The sequence below is a fragment of the Candoia aspera genome, chromosome 3 (genome assembly GCF_035149785.1).
Source record: "Candoia aspera isolate rCanAsp1 chromosome 3, rCanAsp1.hap2, whole genome shotgun sequence".
Classification (NCBI taxonomy): domain Eukaryota; kingdom Metazoa; phylum Chordata; class Lepidosauria; order Squamata; family Boidae; genus Candoia; species Candoia aspera.
Window position 1 is genome coordinate 14,476,665 of NC_086155.1, and position 19,783 is coordinate 14,496,447.

The following is a 19,783-nucleotide window of genomic DNA, read 5'->3' on the forward strand; positions in this document are numbered from 1 at the left end:
GGCTATGGTATCTGGAATTCGGAGAATCAGGTTGGGGAAGATTGCCTTAGGCCAGAAAGAATGAGCATGGTTTTACATAAAATAAAAATGCCTTTAAAAGTTATGTCTTGGCATTATATAGTGTCATATTGCAAAGGACTGCTGGTGGTTTACAATAGTATAGAACTACAACACACAATGCAGTTAGAACATTCATGGTGAATGAAAGAAATGTAAAAATATATTGAATTGAAAGAAAAACAACAAGCAGATGCTAGCATTCCATTCATTCCCCAATACTCTGTGGAACAATTCCAATTTGACTAATCTCTGGAAGGCTACTACAGAGGGGGCTAATCTAGCTTCCAAGCTAAGGTTGTTCCATGAACAGGAGCCATCGCAGAGAAACTTTGTCTTCAGGCCTCAACCTTACCTTCCCAAAATGGAGCACCAGCGGCAGCTTCTTCTGGGATACTCATCTTGGACGGATCTCAATGATACCTAGTTGCTGAGCCACAAAGGGCTTTATAGGTTGAAACTTGCAGTTTGAATTGTACCCAGAAACATATTAGTAACATGTGCAGAGCCATCAATGTAGGTATAATATGATTGTGTAGTGAGCACTAACCAGCAAGTGGGCCACTGTATTCCGAACCAGCTGCAGTGTTGAAGTGGTCTTCATAGGTAACCCCATGTCAAGGGTGTTGCAGTAGTCCTCCAAATCATCTTTGGTTATCTAAGACCAAAAAATTTATAGTGATGTCCTTTAGTAAGAAGAAGCTGTTTCTTTCTCTCTCTCAAATGGAATTTTTCTGGAATCACATTAGCTTTTATTTTAGACAGGACATTTTTATTTTACGCTAATAACTTTCCAAGGAGAATTTAGTGTTCTGTTGGGCTTAGTTTTATGGTCCCTTTTTTTTACAGGAGCACATTAATTATAAATGGTTGAACGCAAGAAACCTACCACCCCCTCTTTTTGTTTTTGTTTTAAAGAAACAGCTTTCATGAGAAATATCTGCTTCAGGAATGGCACACCAAAATGGAAAATGATTTTTTTTAATTGAGCCATTTCTTGTATGAAAAGTCTTGCATTCATTTCCATGTTTAATCCGTGTTCTATATTCATACACCTTGGAGGCTTCCACTATTGCTGGCATAACTGGAAAATAGGCCAAAGCCATCTGCAACACTGACTTGCCTCCCTCTTCTTTTTTCTCCTTCCATGTAGGACAAAGCATCAATCCCAAGTTTGCTGGTCTCATTGGGCGGCATGGTCCACAAAACAAGCAGCCTTTCACTGTGGCCTTTTTCAAAGCTACCGAAGTACATCTCCGAAGCATCCGTTCCGCAGGAGGTAAACAGCGGAACCAGAACCGATCAAAGACACCAAAGAACCAAGAAGCCTTTCGAGTGTCAAATCTCGGAGGTATGCAAACATTAGGTGTGCGATTTCCATAAAATTAACACTGGGGATTCAGTTAAGAAGATGAAGATGTTTCTGGTTGTTTTGTCTCCTTCCTAAATTATTTTCATATTAGCTGAGAAGAGAGGAAATCTGAGCCTTGCTTTCTCTGCTCTGAAAATAGTTAGATAGTGAGAAGCCCGGAAAAACATTTCTCTGCATCCAACTGGTTTTCAGAGGTAACAGGTAGTGAGCAATTGGAATGTGGAAAACGTTCTTAGCTCAGAACAGCCATTTTGAGTCTTCTAAACCCACTGAGTTCAGGACAAAATAGAGACACTGCTTTGAGTGTTTTGCTCTAGAAAAGAAAAAGCCCCTTGCTCCCAATGTGTCATCCGAAGGCCACTGTCCAAATGGGGTAACCATCCATGCTAAGCAGTGTATACTGTTAGGTTCCCCAAGCATGACGCTTGGATGAATACACCAAGGAATTGAGTTCTTATTGTCACATAGGAATTGCAACCATAATATATACTGTAGTTGACAATTTCTGTATTATGGGGGAAAAGCTACAGAATATGTGCCCAGTCATACTTCCAAGGAGGAAACTTACCAGTTTCGATTTTCAGTACATGGCTGTTTTATGATTGGCCGTGCCCGCCATTTTGTGCTTCCTACTTAAGGGGGAGGGAGGAATTTATTGGATTTAGGTGTTGCACCTATGCTGCAGGGTAGAAATTCTATGCTCTCACAAATTTTCTTCAAACTCTTCCCACCCTTCCTTTCAGTCGGTTGTTAAAATATTTATAGAAGTCAGATGACTATATTAATGTGTGGGAGGAATATTAAGGAATTATTAACATGTGGTTTTTATGAACTGTTTTCCTTTCTTATCCCTTATATGTATGTATTGAGTTTTACTGCACTGTTTATAGATACTGTCAATATTTTAGGAATAAAAAAATATTTTTAAAAAAGTCATTTATGAACGTAACTACATACCCTCAGCTAGGCTGTGCGTTATCAATAAAATTGCCAGGCTGGTTGCTGTGAGACACTTGATCTAACATTGCTTTCTCCTTCTTTTCTGCCCAACACTCTCCAACTCAGAAAACAGCAGCAGTGACCAGAGGCAAGCTTGCAAGAAACATGAACTATATGTCAGTTTCAGGGATCTTGGCTGGCAGGTAATACTACTTTTGTGCTTGGAATTGGAGATCCCTGGTGCACTTTAGCCTATTTATTATCAAGTGGGTAATATGAATCCTGTGACCTAATTTTCCTGTTATGTCCACTCTTAGAAAAGCAAAAGCCAAACTTGCTTCGGCAGGTAAGAACATGGAGGACTCCATGATGCTTGCAAATAATTTGAGGACAAGCATTCATTCCCTATAGAATATTCAGTTCCGCTCATTTCTATATAAACCAATAGAATCAGTAATTTTAAAGCCCTCTTCTGTTTTTTTGCTCTATACGAATGCACGCGCACACACATTTTTTCCAGGCTAATCGGTTGCAAGCTACGTGTGGCTTGTCCATTTGTAAAACAGTCTACTCGTTCATTATTGTTAAATTCATCGTTTTTTTCTGTGTGGCATCAGATGTTACTTCCCTCCATAGAAATTCTTCTGTGAAAACCTCACTAAAACTGACAAGATCTTTACAGGAGCTCTACTATGTTCTATCAGAGCTTCTAATCAGGTTGGTTTTGGCACTGATACGCCAAACATCATACACTGATATGTATGCATAGAAAGGTAGTTCTAAGGTCACAAGAAGAATCCTTCAGGATTGGACCAATGAGCCATTTAGTCAGCCAGTGAGCAATCACTATGATTGCCCACAATCAGGACATGAAAATGACAAACCCTGGCCACTGTTGAATGCGAGCAAGCAGTTTTCAATGCTGCTTCTAAACATGGACATTCCACATAAGCTTCAGCAATGGGGGCAAATGACAAAACATGTCATAATGAAAACTCTGCATCTTATATGCTTGCATGCAGTGCAAGAGGAAAAGGGTGGAATTTCCATATGATGTCATGATGCATATTTCACTATTTTGGTGCCATCAACTTCTATGGGCTACAGCTATCCATCCTGGCCAGTAGCCATTTGCAAACTCATCCACCGTGCTATTACTTCATCATGCTAGAATGTTCATTCATTGCCACAAAGATTCAGCCATAAAATCTTAAAAGAGTGTATAATTATAAAAATGTACAGTGATTTCTTCAGGAGCCCTATTCAGACATTCAAAGAATATATTAACAATATATTGTGGAGGAACAAGTGTGAGACCCAGCTCACAATGGTCAAGCTGAGAAGGAAGGAAGGAAGGAGAGAGGGAAACAAGGGAAGATAAACATTCCCTTGTTTATTGCCTGGGGAGAAGCACTTAACTACCACCAGTGTGCGATCATAGTTTTGTGTTGTGCTGGACTAGAAACCAGGAGACCGTGAGTTCTAGGCCTCCTTGAGGCATGAAAGTTGGTGGGTGACTTTGGAACCATCACTCTGTCTCAGCCCAACCCGCCTCACAGCGTGATTGTTGTGGGGAAAATAGAAGGCGGGAGCATTATCTATGCCTTCTTAAGGTGGGGTGTAAATCTAATAATAAGTTTTTAAAAAATTGAAAGTAAAAAAGTCACTCTAATCTAGTGTTTCTCAACCTCGGCAACTTTAAGATGTGTAGACTTCAACTCCCAGAATTCCCTAGCCAGCATGGGAAGTTGAAGTCCACTCACTTTAAAGCTGCTGAGGTTGAGAAACACTGCTGTAGGGGAAATGAAAAAAATCCACAGCAGCCCCATTGGAATTTGGTACATTGTATTCGGTCAAGGGATAAGTAATGTGCCTGCAGCAGGAAATGAAGGTTAAGCTTCTGTTAACCCCCTCTTTGATCTTTGGATGATAGCACTGACCAGAGACATTATTTTAGCCCCAATCTATTCCTAGGCTGTTTTGAGCTAAAACAAACCTCCCTTAACTTCCATCCTTTTTATCATTATTCTTTTATTTTAACTTTAAAAAAAGAAACACAGGAAGAAACAATATACAGAAACAAATTAAGAGAAAAAAAATGTCTAACAAATGAGTTATGAAATTGTAGCACCAAAGCAAGCAGAATTTTTTTTTAAAAAGCATTAAACAGAAAAAAACCATAGAAAATGAACATAGTAAATTAATATGAATCGCCCAAATATAGCACATGTTCATATAATATGTAATAACAATGAATGAAATTGTACATAATATCCTTGTAAAATATTAAATTTATACCGAAGGGAAATTTATTATGTTTTTTGTTTTGATAAGTAGAAAAAAATAGCCTCCTCAAAAATGCATACATTACATTTATTAACATAAATAAATTACATTATTTCTCAAATCCAGTCTTTGATATCTGGGGTTATAGTGCTTTTGCAATCTCCCAGTGTAATTCTCTTGGCTATTCCTCATGGCCAATATAACCTGAACTCCTCAAAAACAGTCAGATTCCACAATTTTGGACCCTCTTACCCCACCCTGCAGGTTATTTATTTATTTCTATTTATTTATTTATTTATTTTTACCCCACCTTTATTATTCTTTTTAAAAATAAGGCAGCGAACTTGTTGATATTTTCCTCCCCTGACCCAGCTAAGCATGTCAAGTCACTAAATGGTAAAGCTAAAAGGGTCAAATGTCATGTCACAAAGCATGTAGTCTTCTCTGGACTTGGGCAAATGGAGCTTGCTGATCTTCGCCTCACATTGTTCTTGGAATGTTTTGGACAAGAAGAAGTCTAAGAAGGCTTTGTTGTCTCTGAGCCTTCCGTGAAAAACATCCTCTTGAGTTCTACTGTGACTTTGCATTTCTAGTCCTGACTTCTACCTGGCTTCTCAGACACGTCACCGAGTTTGTGCTTCCGCTTGTAGTTTGTTCTTCTCTTCTTCTGGCCTGCTTCATGATCTTGCTACCTGCTTTGTCCTTTGAAGACCATCAGTTTCTAACCACAGAGGAGTAATTAATTTGGATTCTTCTGGATCCTTCTGTCCTCATCCGCCTTTGTGCCCTTGATTGGCTGAACCTCTTTCTTTTAAATCACCATTTAAGAGAATGTCCTATATGTATTGAGATGCATTTCAAGACTTCCAGAAAAGATGATGTTGTTTACTGTATAGCTTATTAAATCTTCTCCATCTCTCTGCCTTACCTGACCCAGGACTGGATTATTGCTCCCGAAGGTTATGCTGCTTATTACTGCGAAGGAGAATGTGCTTTTCCACTGAACTCTTACATGAATGCCACCAATCATGCTATTGTACAGACACTGGTAAGTGTTTCTTAAAAGTCTTCCACAACAGTCCTGTAGCCTGATCAGTGTTATTCTGTTAACACAAGAGAGGCGAACTATATGGATTTCAGGAAAGCAAAATAATAATTAGCGAAACACGAGCATTGCTTGTTCCTTCCATTTGGTAGTATTTGGTGAAATCTGAAATAGGGAGAAGGAGCTGGTATAAATTAGAACTGGAGTTTTTATCAGATTCAAAGGCAAAAAGGTTATATGGTGCATAGGGGAACATGGATACTGTACATGCCTGCAGCTCCTTCTATCAAAGCAGCTGTCGGATCCCAGGAAAAGACACAGCTGCTTTAAGACAGCGGTTCCCAACCTTTTTAGCACCAGGGACCGGTTTCGTGGAAGACAATTTTCCCACGGACCAGGGTGGGTGGGGATGGTTTTGGGATGATTCAAGCACTTCCTCTTTTTCCTGACCTTTTATTCTTTTTTCTTCACACCATTTGGAGATAGCAGCCAATGGGCTTGCTTTCTCTGACAGGAGGCGGAGCTCAGGCGGTCATGCGAGTGATGGGAGTGGCTGTAAATACTCAGGCTGTAACTTCGCTCGCTGCCCACTGCTCACCTCCTGCTGTGCCACTCTCTGCCAGTTGATTTGGAAAGCTTAAATTGGCTGCTTGTTCTTCTCAGGACTGGATTACAATCATGTTATCACGTATCCACAATTTGCCATTTCTGGATAGGATGGTCATTCCAGTTCTCTTCTCCTTCTGCCCTGTTTATATGGGTGTGTAAGACTACTGCTTTTAATCACGCTAAGGAAATAGATCCACTAGAAACCTTTTTCTCATAGCAATGTCCTTCTCATAGGTAAAGGTAAAGGTTTCCCTTGACGTAAAGTCCAGTCGTGTCCGACTCTAGGGGGCGGTGCTCATCTCCATTTCTAAGCCTTAGAGCCGGCGTTGTCCATAGGACACTTCCGGGTCATGTGGCCAGCATGACTCACGGAACGCCGTTACCTTCCCGCCGAAGCGGTACCTATTGATCTACTCACATTTGCATGTTTTCGAACTGCTTGGTGTGCAGGAGCTGGGACTAGCAACGGGAGCTCACCCCGCCGCACGGTTTCGAACCGCCGACCTTCCGATCGGCAGCTCAGCGGTTTAACCCGCAGCGCCACCGCGTCCCGCATGTCCTTCTCATATTCCCTCAAAAAACCTGACATAAGAAAATTTGCATACATGGTCTGGTTATTAGATGTGCAGATTTTGTCATTGGTTTTCAGAGGTCTGATTTCACCAGAACACCAGTATTTCCAATAGCTGGTGATTAGCTAGGCTTTGCTTAGATTTCTGTCTTGAGCAATATTTTCCATCACCATAGATTATCAGGAGCCAAAGCTCCATATATGGAAGGGGATTTTGGGTTACTCCAAGATTATAGACGAGATATAGCTATTAATTGATACTATGAGTAAAGCTACATCGACAGTTCAGGAATAGCTAGTTCAGCTACTTTGACAGTGGTAACTTGCCTTCTTTGGGCAACACCCATTGTTGGTACAAGTTGCCATGCAATCAGAGGAAATCAAGTGTTGGTAATAATAGGTGCCAAAACTGGATCTGCTAGTAGGATAATGGGAGGAAACTGACAGGAAGGAAGAGTATGAAACTCAACCAATTAATATGTGTGTGTGTGTGTGTGTGTGTGTGTGTGTGTGTATACACCACTATAAAAATGAAAAGTGGATAAAAGTGAATTAAGTACAGTTTTACCTAAATACTGTATATTTTCACTAAGAATGGGAGTTTGAAAAGTACGGATGAAATCATTTAGATATTTGAGAAACCCAGTGCTACATCTCTTGGGTAGGGAAATGATCCAAAGAAAGCTTTTCCCACAAAAAAGAGGAGGAGAAGCAAGCAAGAAAAAGAGGAAGAGAAAGATTATTGTAGTGATGCTGTTTATACCCATATCAATCATCTCTTCATATCATCCAGTTCCCAAGACTAGGAAAAATATCAAAAGAACAGTCACAAACCCACAGGGACAAGTGATTTTTTGGCTGTAAGGGCTGCATTAATGATAGTGGGGTGAGGGTTGCGCGCGCGCGCACACACACAAACACACACACATACTGCACATAGTAATATGCCTATACACATATACAGAAAGCCTCTGCTCTTCACCCTTCTTGCCCACTGCCCCTTCCTGACTTCCTTATGTTACAACTGCTGTTGATCTTCTGCAAGGCCTATTCATACTAAACCCAGTAATCATAGTCTTCTTGGTACAGAAGTCGGGGTGTCAGATCTCCTGGCTTCAGTTCTGAGAGAACGTGGTGGTGGTTTTCTTAAAAAGCACTGTTCCTCTATGCAAAGTCCAGTAACCACAAAGTCTGCTCAATTCAAAGCTCAGAACATATCTTGTTTAGTTCTTGCACAGTGGTCATGGAGTCTGTAGAAGTAGGCCTTTCAAGAAACTGGCAGCAGAGGCAGTGGTTGTAACACCAATGAATCAGAAACAGGCAAACAGGTATGGAGGGGGAGGGAAGCCTGTTCATTTGTTGAGAGTGATATGCCAGTGTTGCAAAATTCCACTGACCACTAGATGGCAGCAAGGAGTTAAGAACTTTCAGTGTCTTTCCTGCCATCTAGTGGTTGCCTGGATTCTTATGGTCTCTCTGGTAGCCCATCTTATGCTGTTGTATTGTATTTGTATTCAATGTTCAGCTTATATCTTTGTAATCATCCTGATTTGCTTCCAGGTTCACTTTATAAACCCGGATACGGTGCCGAAGCCTTGCTGTGCCCCAACACAACTCAATGCTATTTCCGTTCTCTACTTCGATGACAGCTCCAATGTCATTTTGAAGAAATACAGAAACATGGTGGTACGAGCCTGTGGCTGCCATTAACAGCATAGTCAGGAAAGCTATATGAGGATTTCAAAATGTGCAGACTGAATTGTTTTTATAAAATGGAGAGTAAAAAGAAAAAGAAAAGAAAAGAAAACTATCTTAGGAAGAACATTTCTAAAGGGGCCAAAGGTTCAGGAATGATTTTGAGATGCAAGTGCTGCTTTGAGCAAAGTTGGCCTTAGTTTGCACATGAGCATCATTTGCTTATGATGAAAATAAGGACAAACAAATTTTGGGAACACTTTTTTTTCCTGCAAGTGCCTTGTCAAGGAAACAGACCTCTTTTTCTTTCTTTCTTTTTTTAACAAGAAAGCCATTTGAGCTGTATATGAATGAGGAACATGTCCATGTGCAGTACACACAGGTTTATAGATCTTCCTAAAGAAATGCACCGTATGAATTTAAATGTATGACTGAACTTGCCCAAATCAAAGGCTATCTTGTCCAAATTATTAGGAGGTGTGAATTCTGACTTTTAAAAAATCCCATGGCCTTACATGTTTGAGATGCTTCCCTGCCAAGGCAGCTATGAAATTTTTGCAGTGATTCCAGTCACTGAGCATTGTATATATTCTGTATTTTCTGCGGTTGGATATCCTGTTTCCCATTCAAAATGAGCAGGCAGCATTACAAATCTAAGAATCAGGGCTGAACATAATATCCTTGTATGGCCATGCACAGTGTCCTCATACAAGCACAGGGACAGCAGGATAAACTGAATGCAGGTTTGAATTCAAGTTGGCTGTATTCAGAGTAATTGATGGAACTGCACAATTAAGTCTCCACTCTCTTTAGGAAAACAGGGCTGACAATAGCATTCACTAGAAAACTGACAACAAAATTTCCCAATCTATTTCCCAAGTCACAGAAACAAACATGCAGTTTTACTTTAATAATTTTTAAAATCACTTTTTCTGGAACTCTATGATTTCTTTTTTTCCTGTGATTTAGTCCAACTTGATAGGCAAGAGAAAAGTCTACATATTCAAAAGACTGGATCTCTTAATGTCCAGGAAGAATGTGCTCAGCCAGCACAGAGATCTTTTGTTTCTGAACAGTCCCTTCTCCCTTTCTGTTTCGGCAATGCTAATTTAAATCTTCCCCTAATCTGGAATGGGAAGGGAGCAGAAAGGACTAACGTAAGATTGTGTATGAAAAGTTAATACAATAATTGCTATTGAATTAAGAGGTTACATCCTGTGGGATTCCAAACTGGTCACACTGATCTGGATGAAGAGGTGTACAGTTTGTCAAGATTTCAACAATGCTAAATGACGTGGAATTGTAACTTTGTTGAACAGTGGTAAGCATTTTGTGACCCTCCAGATGCTACTGGATTGTAAGTCTCATGTTTCGCTATTAATCATTGTGGCTCAGAAGCTGGAATTCAACATCTATAGCTCCATGTGTTACCTATTTCTGCATAGATCATGCATGCAAAACTATTCACTGGAAAGAGGGGTTGGGGAAAAAAGTACAAGGATAGAGATTAGCTAAAGCACTGTAATGGGGAACAAACGTTAATCAAAAAGATGGTACCAAGGCAAATAATTCAGGTCCCATCATCAAGGAGAATTGTTTCCAAAACTTGAGAATGTTATTGCTCTTTCAATTAGCTTGAGGATGTCCATGCATGGAGATATGCCTTTTGGTTGAATTGTTTGTTGTCTCAAAAAGAATTTTGACCATTCAGGAAAGTTTCATAGGGGGAAGGTACCAAGATAAGTACCTAGACAGGAAGGCTGAAGGAACTGAGTCTACAACATTCTAATAATGTTTGGCATAAATAAGAAAAGTATTGAATTTCAAACAGCAAGTGTTATATGCTATCAGCTAAAGCTTCATGAATAGTGCATTTGCAATACTGGGTATAATAGTGGTGGTCCTATTTCAAAAAGGAAGTTGTTCAAATTTGTTAATTCAGTTTGTTATAACTCTAGCACAGGGTTGCAGATAATAAATCTCAATCCCCTGGACAAAGTCCCAGGGAAAGCCATCACTTGCTTTAAAAAAATTAATCTGAACCAAATCAAAGGCTTTTTCTGCATCTAAAGATACTAATACAGCAGAGTCCACTTTATCCTTGGCTATATCAAATATGTCAATAACAGTAAATTATCTGATGCCTGAAGATTTTTGATAAACCCCAACTGGGAGGAATGAATTATATCTGGTAAGATCTTCTGCAAGCGTCTAGCCAGTATGGTAGTTAAGATCTTGGTATCCATATTAATTAATGAAATAGGCTTAGAGCTAGCACAAAATTTTGGATCCTTACCTGGTTTTAAAATCAATATATACCTCATAAAATGATGATGGCAATTTAGCAACCTTAAATTTTACCTCATTATACACCTCCCAAAGTATAGGAGCCAACAAAGTCACACCTGCTTTATACTATCCCTAAATACCATTTGGGCCAGGAGCTTTACGACTGCGCAACAATTCTGTATGATAAATGTGCAAAGGAACATAATATTTTTTTTCAGTCTCCCTGACTATTAAAGCCAGAGAGATTTCTTCCCTTCTTACTGCTAATAAGGTTGCCTGATGAAGTTAATTTGCCACAAGAGAACACAGAAAGTATTTTATCACACAGTGCCTCAGTAATTTCTAGGATTCATTACCACATGATGAAATGCCTTTTTTTAAAAAAAAAGCTCATGGGGGATAGATCCACCGAAGACTCTGAACCATGAAAGCTAATTGCTAAATGATCACGTATTTAGGATTTTAGGAACAAACCATATTGATTAACATTGCCTTGCTGTCTATGAAGTTGTGCTTGGAAATGTTTTAGATTGGGTGGCTGCTAGGTGCAGAAGGTAGAAAGTGGACTCTCTGCTCTTCCACCAGCTTGTTTCAGCTAGGTAGAATGGTTGTGGCTATGGGTCCCAATGGGAAAGTAAACAGAGCAGAGAGGTTTTCAAGCAGCCCTTGGAATCACAGCTGACCCTGATCGTTACCTTCTCTCCCAATCAGTATGCCTTTGGATCAGATACCTGCCCTGCCCATGCTGATCAAGTCAGGAGGGCAGAGTCCTTGCCTATTTTTATAGAGATGCTCACCAGCTTCATCTATCTTTCTGGGGTTTGATGAACCTTGTTCAGGGAACTCTTTTTTAATGCTATAATATGTAAAAGAAAGGTGTGGTCTTTCTGAGCCTGTGTTGGGATAACCAAAGCAGGATTCCTGGCCATCATGCAAATTCTGAGAATTGTAGCCCTAGTACCTGCAGAGGACACCAGCTTAGGGAAGACAGCCCTTGTGAGTGAGTATGTATATAATATATGGGTGATCTATAGTGCCTTCTTTTCCCGATCATGTTGATAAATGTTTTGGCAGAAACCCTTCATGAATGAGCTCAGCCTCTTTATGTGTATTACGGGGATAATATTCCTAGGGTTGTTTTTCTTCCCAATCCTTAAATGGCAGATCTTCTGCTAATTTCTGTTTAAGGTTCATTCTTTGTACATGTTTTTGTAAATAGTTCTCACAAAAACCAAAAAAAAATATTATTTATTTCAGCCTGTGTATTTCTTTTCTCCATTACATTCGGGAAAAACAAAACAAAACCAACCAACCAGCAAAAAAAAAAAAAAAAAAAACCATCTCTCCTTTGAAGACATGTTGTTTCCTTATTTAATAAAATATTTATTAACAACTGCTGGTTAAATAAATAAATAAATAAATAAATGCTTTGGGACTTTTTATTTTCTTACAGCAGTTGTTTTTAGATGGTTGTTTGTACAAATTAATCAAATAAACCGTTGCCATTTTACGTGGTTTTAAAACGAAGCCTCTCCTGTGGTGTTTTTATGTGGTTATTCTGTTTCCTCTGCTTCTTCACAACCCCATCCTGTGAATGTTCCTTTGAGTTCAGTGGGCTTCACTGTCTGGACAATGTAATCCTGTGGAACATCCCATCCAAAGGGCCACAAATCAATAAACTTCATTTATGTACCTGAGACTTAAGTTCCATTCAACACAAGGAGATTTTCTTTTGAGTATATTTGCATGTGGACACTCTAGAAATGTTGAAAACTTGATGGGACTCAGTTTTGTCTGGAATTAGGCTCTGTACGTATGTACTGCATTTATTTGAAAACACTTATATTCCACTTTGACTCCAAGGTCTTCCAGTTGGCTTATGACAAAATAAATAAACACGGCTCACAGCAAGGAAGATACAACATTGTAAATGATGGTGAGGGGGGGAGAATCAGATGCAAAGTGGAACAGAAAAATTTACCCTAAGGCTGGGTTTATTTATTTCATGGAGGCAAATGTTTAAATTGTCCAATAGCCAAAGCTCTCTGGGTGGTTTATAAGAAACATGTTACAAGATACAATTTTGAATAAAAACATATACAATAAATTGCAAAATAAAAACATATAAACTAGGCAGCTGCAAGGCAGTTATTCAAGAGCTAAAACAATATTAATTAAAATACAAAGAAAAACCAGGGAAAATAGGTCTTGACCTGGCACCCAAATGATGCCAATGTGGGTGACAGTCGAGCCACTCTGGGAAGGGAATTCCACAAATGAGGTGCTACCACTACAGAAAAAATTCTCCCACTTGTTAAGGTCTACCTCACCTCCTTTGGTGAGAGGACCTGGAGAAGGGCCTTGTTAGACAAGCTTAAAGTCCAGGTAGATACATACAGTACGGGAGAAGGTGCTTCTTCAAGTCACCTGGTCCTAAGCCATTTAGGGCTTTGAAGGTCAAAACTAACACTTTGAATTGGATCTGGAAATGGACTGACAGCCAGTATAGATGGTGAAATACTGGCGTAATAATGTTCCTACTGGCCAATCTCAGTGAACAGTCTAGCTCCTCTATTTTGAACTAACTGAAGTTTCTGGACTGTTTTCAAAGACAACCCCACATACAGTATATTGCAATAATCCAACTGGAAAATTACTGGAGCATGAGTAACTACTGCAAGGCTGTCTCTATCCAGGTAAGGTCACAGTTGGTAAATCAGCTGAAGCTGATAAAAAGTACTCTGTGCAACCAAGGTCACCTGGGCCTTTAGTGACAGTGATGGATGTGGGAACATCTCCCAGCTTGTGAACCTGATCACTTAGGGCAAGTGCAGGCCCCTCCAGGACAGGAATGCACCATCCAATAATAGTATCTACAACTTGTCTGGTTGCGAGTTTCAGTTTATTGGCAGGCTATCACCCTGTCCAAACAGTGGCTCAGGACACTAACTGACTCACCTGTGTTAGATAAAAAGGAAAAGTAGAGCTATTTTTTCTTAACTGATTATGTGCTGTTGCTGTTGACCCTTAGCAGCCACATAGATTTTCTCAAAGATGATCTGTCTTTCAGGTCTTCCAACAGTGCACTCATTGCCAGTGTAACTGAGTCCATTCACCTTGTTGCTGGTTGTCATCTCTTTCCTTCCATTTTTCCCAGCATTACAGCCTTCTCCAGAGAGCTAGGTATCATTCACGTATTGATGGCACCTCAGCCCACGTCCCCAGATGATCTCTCCCAGTGGTTTCTTGTAGAGATTTAAAAGCATAGGGGATAAAATAGAACACTGAGGGACTTCATAACCCAACCACCATGAGGAAGAATAGTATTCCCCCAGCACCACCTTCTGGAAATGGCCATCCAAATAAGAGTGAAACCACTATAGCACAGTGTCTCCACATCCCAAATCTTGACAACCTATCCAGGAGGATACCATGGCCAATGGTATCAAAAACTGCTGAGAGGCCCAAGAGGATCACATTCCCTCTTTTTCCTGGCACAGATCATTCTGCAGAGTGACCAAGGCAGTTTCTGTTCAATAGCTAGGATAGAAATGAATCTAGAAAATCAGTTTCTCCTGGGAGAGTCTAGAGTTGCTCACTCATCAGATTATGCTGTAGTTTATTTAACCATGGTATATTGAATAAACCACCCACTGAATTTTGCACAGCTTGCTAAGCCAAAAGCAATGTATCTTTTGACTTGGCATTATGGGTGTAGTAGTTGGCACTTGCTTTCCCATCCTATCTGCTATAGACATGAAGTAGCTCAGCAGGAAATAGGCTGAACAAAACGTTGGCAGCTAGATTGCAGTTAAATAGCAAAGTATAGACCAAGAACGGTTAAATGGCAACGTGTATCAGGTTAGATGCCAAGAGAATAAAACATAGACTGTACAAATGCCGCAAACCTGCTAAAGTCTTGGGGGCACCCAGGCTAAAGAGTTCTACCTGGTTTCTAGGCACAGGAACCCAAACATGTTAGGTAGCTCTAGGGCTAGCTTTAGGCTAAGGCCAAGTAGATGCTGGTCTAGAGTGCTAAAACTTAAGAGGCACCAACACCACCCCTCCTTCTGAAAAAAACGGTATATTCTGCTATTCTAAAACTGTAAATCTTTGGGTCGGCAGGAGCGGGCATCAGTCAAGGTGGCCTAAGAGTGCCATGGACCCTCAAGAGAGCGCTGAGTATCTGTACCATAAGTGGCCCTTACAATTAACATTTCAAAAATCTTTGGAAGGAAGTCACAGCCCAAAGATGTAAACTATGGATGTGTCCCAAGAAGATTTATTTGCTCGTTTGTTTGTTTGTTTAATTTAGCCACCTCCCCACAAAGGGGGGACTCTGGGCGGTTTACAACAAAGTTAAAAATATTAAAATACTCTAATAAATATAAATAAAAATATGAGATAGACATAAATAACATATACAATCCAGATGATGGTAGCAGTTGGCATATCATTCACGTGTATCTAAAGGGGCCATTTAAGGTGCTTACCATCTCCAGGTGTTATTACTTCCCTTCCTGCCCCAAGCGAGGTGGCAGAACAAAGTCTTCAATTTTTCCAGAAGGCCTCAAGAGATGGAATCTGTCTTATCTCTGGAGGAAGAGTGTTCCAGAAAGCCCTTGCAGAGAAGGCCCACTTCCTGGACCCCGCCAGATGGAACTCTCTTACAGACGGGGTCTGTAACATGCCCTCTCTGCATGATTGGGTGGGATGGGTTGATGCAATGGGGATGAGACAGACCCTCAGGTAGCCAGGCCCCATGCCATGAAGGGCTTTAAAGGTGATAACCAACACCTTGAATTGCACCTGGAAGCAGACTGGTACCCAATGCAGCTCGCGAAGCAGCAGTATAACACGTGCCGATCTAGGGGCACCAAGAATTGCCTGTGCATGATGGGCAGGGCTAGAGCCAGAAGTGGATAGTGGGACACCCATTCTGTAATGAGAAGAAGGAGTAACCTTGAGGAACAGGAGGAAGAGCCAGTACCAAGACAACGGTCAGATAACAGAAACCTGAATCCGGGCCAGAACTGTAACCTGACAAAGCATCTCAGACAAGACCCTCCCTAGTTCTCAAGAGTAGAGCTGGTCTGGCATAGTGGTTAAGGCATCAGGCTAGAAACAGGGAGACAGTGAGTTCTAGTTCTGCCTTAGGCACAGCCAGATGGGTGACCTAGGGCCAGTCACTTTCTCTGAGCCCTAGGAAGGGCAGTGGCAAACCACTTCTGAAAAACCTTGCCAAGAAAATTGCAGGGACTTGTCCAGGCAGTCTCTGAGAATCGGTCATGACAGCAGATTTTTTTAAAAAAAAGTTCTCAAGAAGATAAAGGGAAGGAGGAGAAAGCACATTCAGACTTGCAAGATTCTGTAACTGTAACCTTATAATAAAAGTAGTATTAGCTTGTGTATCTTTGGTTTCCAAGTTTGATCTACCTTGAAGAACTGACATATTCTTTTCTGAGCACCCTTTTATATCTTTCTGGTATATTCCTTTTTGCCTCCAAGCAGCAGGTTGTGGGGAAGGAACAGATGTTTTCTTTTACCAGGGGCCTGAAATGATCTCTTATAAAGGCCATATGAACATTATAAGGTTACCCCCTGTCCTAGTTATCCTTCCAGATCATTACATGCTATATGTTTACATGCACGCTGTTTTTCCAATTTGACTTTCCTCTTCTTTCCCCCTCTCCTTCATGCTTTTCGACTGCACAACACACTCTCTTCCAAGTTGCTCAGCTTCTGTGTCTTGGTTACTTGTCAACATTCACTGCAACTGCATAAATCTAAATGCAGAATTATTGGGATGCAGAGAGAGATACACGGAAAAATGTGAACTCGTTGCTGGCAGCCCAGCAAAGATGCCCAGTTGATTATAGCACAGCTGTCAGCAGCTGTTTCAAAGAAGTAGGAGGTAAATTAATTCTGTTTACTGCTGACATAGCTTTGAGATTTAGTCATCCTAGTAAAATCAGAAGCACAAGAAAGGGGGGCGGTGGTTAGAAACTTAAGAACCATCAGCCAAGAAGCTGATGCTTTTCCCCCAAATTAGGTGGATATAATATGGTTTTGCAGATGTTGCCAGCATCAAACATTTCTCCTGCCTACATAATATTGTTATGGGGAGTGAGTGGCTGAGCCACACTGGAAAATATTTATTTGTAGCTGCTGCTACCTGAATGCCTGCATGTAATACAGCTCATTATCAGCTGAATACTTGTCCATCATGCTAGAAATAGCCTTGAAACTTTGCACTGCAGATGCTGAGATGCCTTTTCAACAGGAAAAAAGAAAGGATAATCTATATCCAGGACTGCTGGGCCAACAATGATTGTCTTGTCTTTTCCACTGCTACTATTGACTTTAGCTACATCAGTCTTTCCCCAGGTGAGATGTGCTTGGCTTCAACTCCAGTCATCTGTGGCCAGGTGGTTTAGGATATATAGCACATCTGGTGGGTTCCAGGTTGGGAAGGCTGGCCTATCTCGCAGAGGAATAAGCACAGCGGTAGGAATGAGTATAAAATAAAGACACAGGAGTCAGAAAAATTACCTTTGATCAGGTTGAAACCCTGCATGTCCCAAACTGAGATGACTGAAAATATCTTTCAGCTCAGTTTTGTAAGTCCTAACCCAAATCAGGAAGTTCTTCATATGAAGATGAAAAGAACTGATTTTTTTTTTTAAACAAGTGAGGAAAAAAGAAGAACAGAAGAATTTGCCCTCTGAAATATAGAGACTCAACTGCTTGGTTCAGGGCTAGACAATCTAGTTCTCTCTGAGTTCTGGACTACACCTCCCATCATTCAGGGTATTTGGCCCTGCTGGATGGAACTTACAGGAATGGTTGTCTAAAATATCCAAAAGACACCAGTTTGCCAACCTCTGGCTTTGTGCTTCAAATTCTCTATGTGCTTATCCCTGTTTATTTCACCAAAATAAGGTTATCACTTTTCGTTTTTCTTTAAACCAGACTTCTCATATTTAACAGTTGCATAGAAGGCATGTCCAACTTTGCCTTCTCATATTTGGAATAATTGGCCCACAAAGATGGGTGAGATTTTATGTGGTTCATTTTTTAATACAAGAACTTATCAGAGTTTACAAATTGCTTTACAAATAGGCTGGAAAGAACTTTTCAAAATGGGAATGTCTGAACAAATGAAATAGAAATCTCTGTCCATCACTTGTCCCAGAAGGTTCATGGGGTCAGTAGGAGAAAGATGGGAGCTTCTGATACAGCTCACGATAGATTTTCTTCAAGTTTTCCATTCTTTTATTTATATTTTCTTTTTTTCCCCCAGACTCTTCCCTATCACACTCTTCTGCAGGGTGGTTTTAATTAGGAATGTGCAATAGTCCTATGCATTTAAATACAGTAATAGTTTCATGGATATAGATGAAGAGATGAGAAACTTTACCCCAACTGGGTGGGCTCACTTTTGAAAAAGATGTTTGGCTTCCAGTGGGCAGAATGGTGGTATGATGATGACAAAGGAAGAATGAAAATAAATTTGGGCCATTTTGGAGACACCAGTGATTTTCTTTTTAATTAGGTGCCTTAATCCAATCATCAACCCAGCTCATATGTTTTAGAACTTAACTTGTTAAAAAGAAGAAGAAATATGGAATAAATGAGTGAGAGAGAAACTTAAATAGGTATGTTTTCAATATTAAAATTTCAGCATCAGGAAAACCTGTTTCTATTAAGCTTCTACCTAGGATAGAAATGATACAGTCCATGTGGGCAATTTATAATGACCATATCACAAAGGGCCAAAGTTTGAGCTGCAAAATTTTTAAAAAACTTGGTGCAGGAAAAAAACTTAATCCGCTGTCACTCTGACCATTGAAATATATTTTAGGGTGATTTTGTTTGCTGCAACATCTCCAACACTAATCTTTCTGGCTTCAGTATAAACTCTGGCCCATCTAACACAGAGAAACAAGTCAATGTCGGTGGATTTTCCCCAATGTTATGTGCTATTGGTGTGTCAAGTTCCTTGGATGACTTCACATAAACTATGTGAAAGCGGAAAGATTCCAAATCTGGAATGAGTTACCAAGGGTCAAAGCTCAGCTATGTTGTCTCGGTGTTCTCTTGCAACTGAAACCATTTCCCGCCCCTGCCCCAGTAATTGAGAATCTTATTTAACAGTTACCCCTAATCTTAAACCAATTTAATTTGGAAAATAAGTCCATTGGGATCAGCAGTATTCTTTTTATTTTTTATTTTTTATTATTCAGGTGAACAAATTAATGCATTGGCAAGGCAGAATCAAATTGCTACTGGATTTATTTAATTTGTTTTAAAATGTATGTCACCGTTTTGTTCTGTAAAACAAGTCACAAGGGATTGGGAAATTACACAATACAGAGAGTCTCTATAGCCCCCCACCCTGCTTCCTGGGTTTTCTTAATTAAAAGACAATGATGGGTTATCAAAATTGGCATCACCATTCAGGACTGGTGACCCTATTATTTTCCCCAGTCCCCCTTTTAAATAAATTGCATGCCTTGGCAGCATCACTGGAGTGGAATATTTTTTCTTTTTAGAAGGTTTGGGAATGAAAGATGGGAATCCTCCTGCCTTCTAGTTCAGGGTATCATTCTCTTGAAAAACAAAAACAAAAACAAAAAGGTTGATTAGGAAGTACAGTGGTTTGGGATCCTATGATTTCTATATACAGGTAGTCCTTGCTTAACAACCGTTCATTTAATGATGGTGCTGAAAAAACCAACTTAAAACTGGTCCTCACACTTACAACTGTTGCAGCATCCCCATGGTCACATGCAATTTGGACGCTTGGCCACCAGTTTGTATTTATGACCATCACAGTGTCACATGGTCATGTAATCACCATTTTTGATCTTCCTGGCCAGCTTCTGGCAAGCAAAATCAATTGGGAACCACATGATGC

The 19,783-nt window shown here is 40.1% G+C and overlaps 1 protein-coding gene across 1 annotated transcript in view; it reads left to right on the forward strand.

The window, feature by feature from the left end:
- The window catches only part of BMP7 (bone morphogenetic protein 7), a 106,298-nt gene extending 97,440 nt beyond the window's left edge, over positions 1–8,858 (forward strand). The window contains exons 4-7 of the mRNA XM_063297024.1: positions 1,211–1,408; positions 2,495–2,571; positions 5,592–5,702; positions 8,440–8,858. Coding sequence (XP_063153094.1) covers positions 1,211–1,408; positions 2,495–2,571; positions 5,592–5,702; positions 8,440–8,589 — 536 coding nt within the window. The 3' untranslated portion in view covers positions 8,590–8,858. The remainder of the gene's footprint in view (positions 1–1,210; positions 1,409–2,494; positions 2,572–5,591; positions 5,703–8,439) is intronic.
- The last annotated feature ends 10,925 nt before the right edge of the window (positions 8,859–19,783 follow it).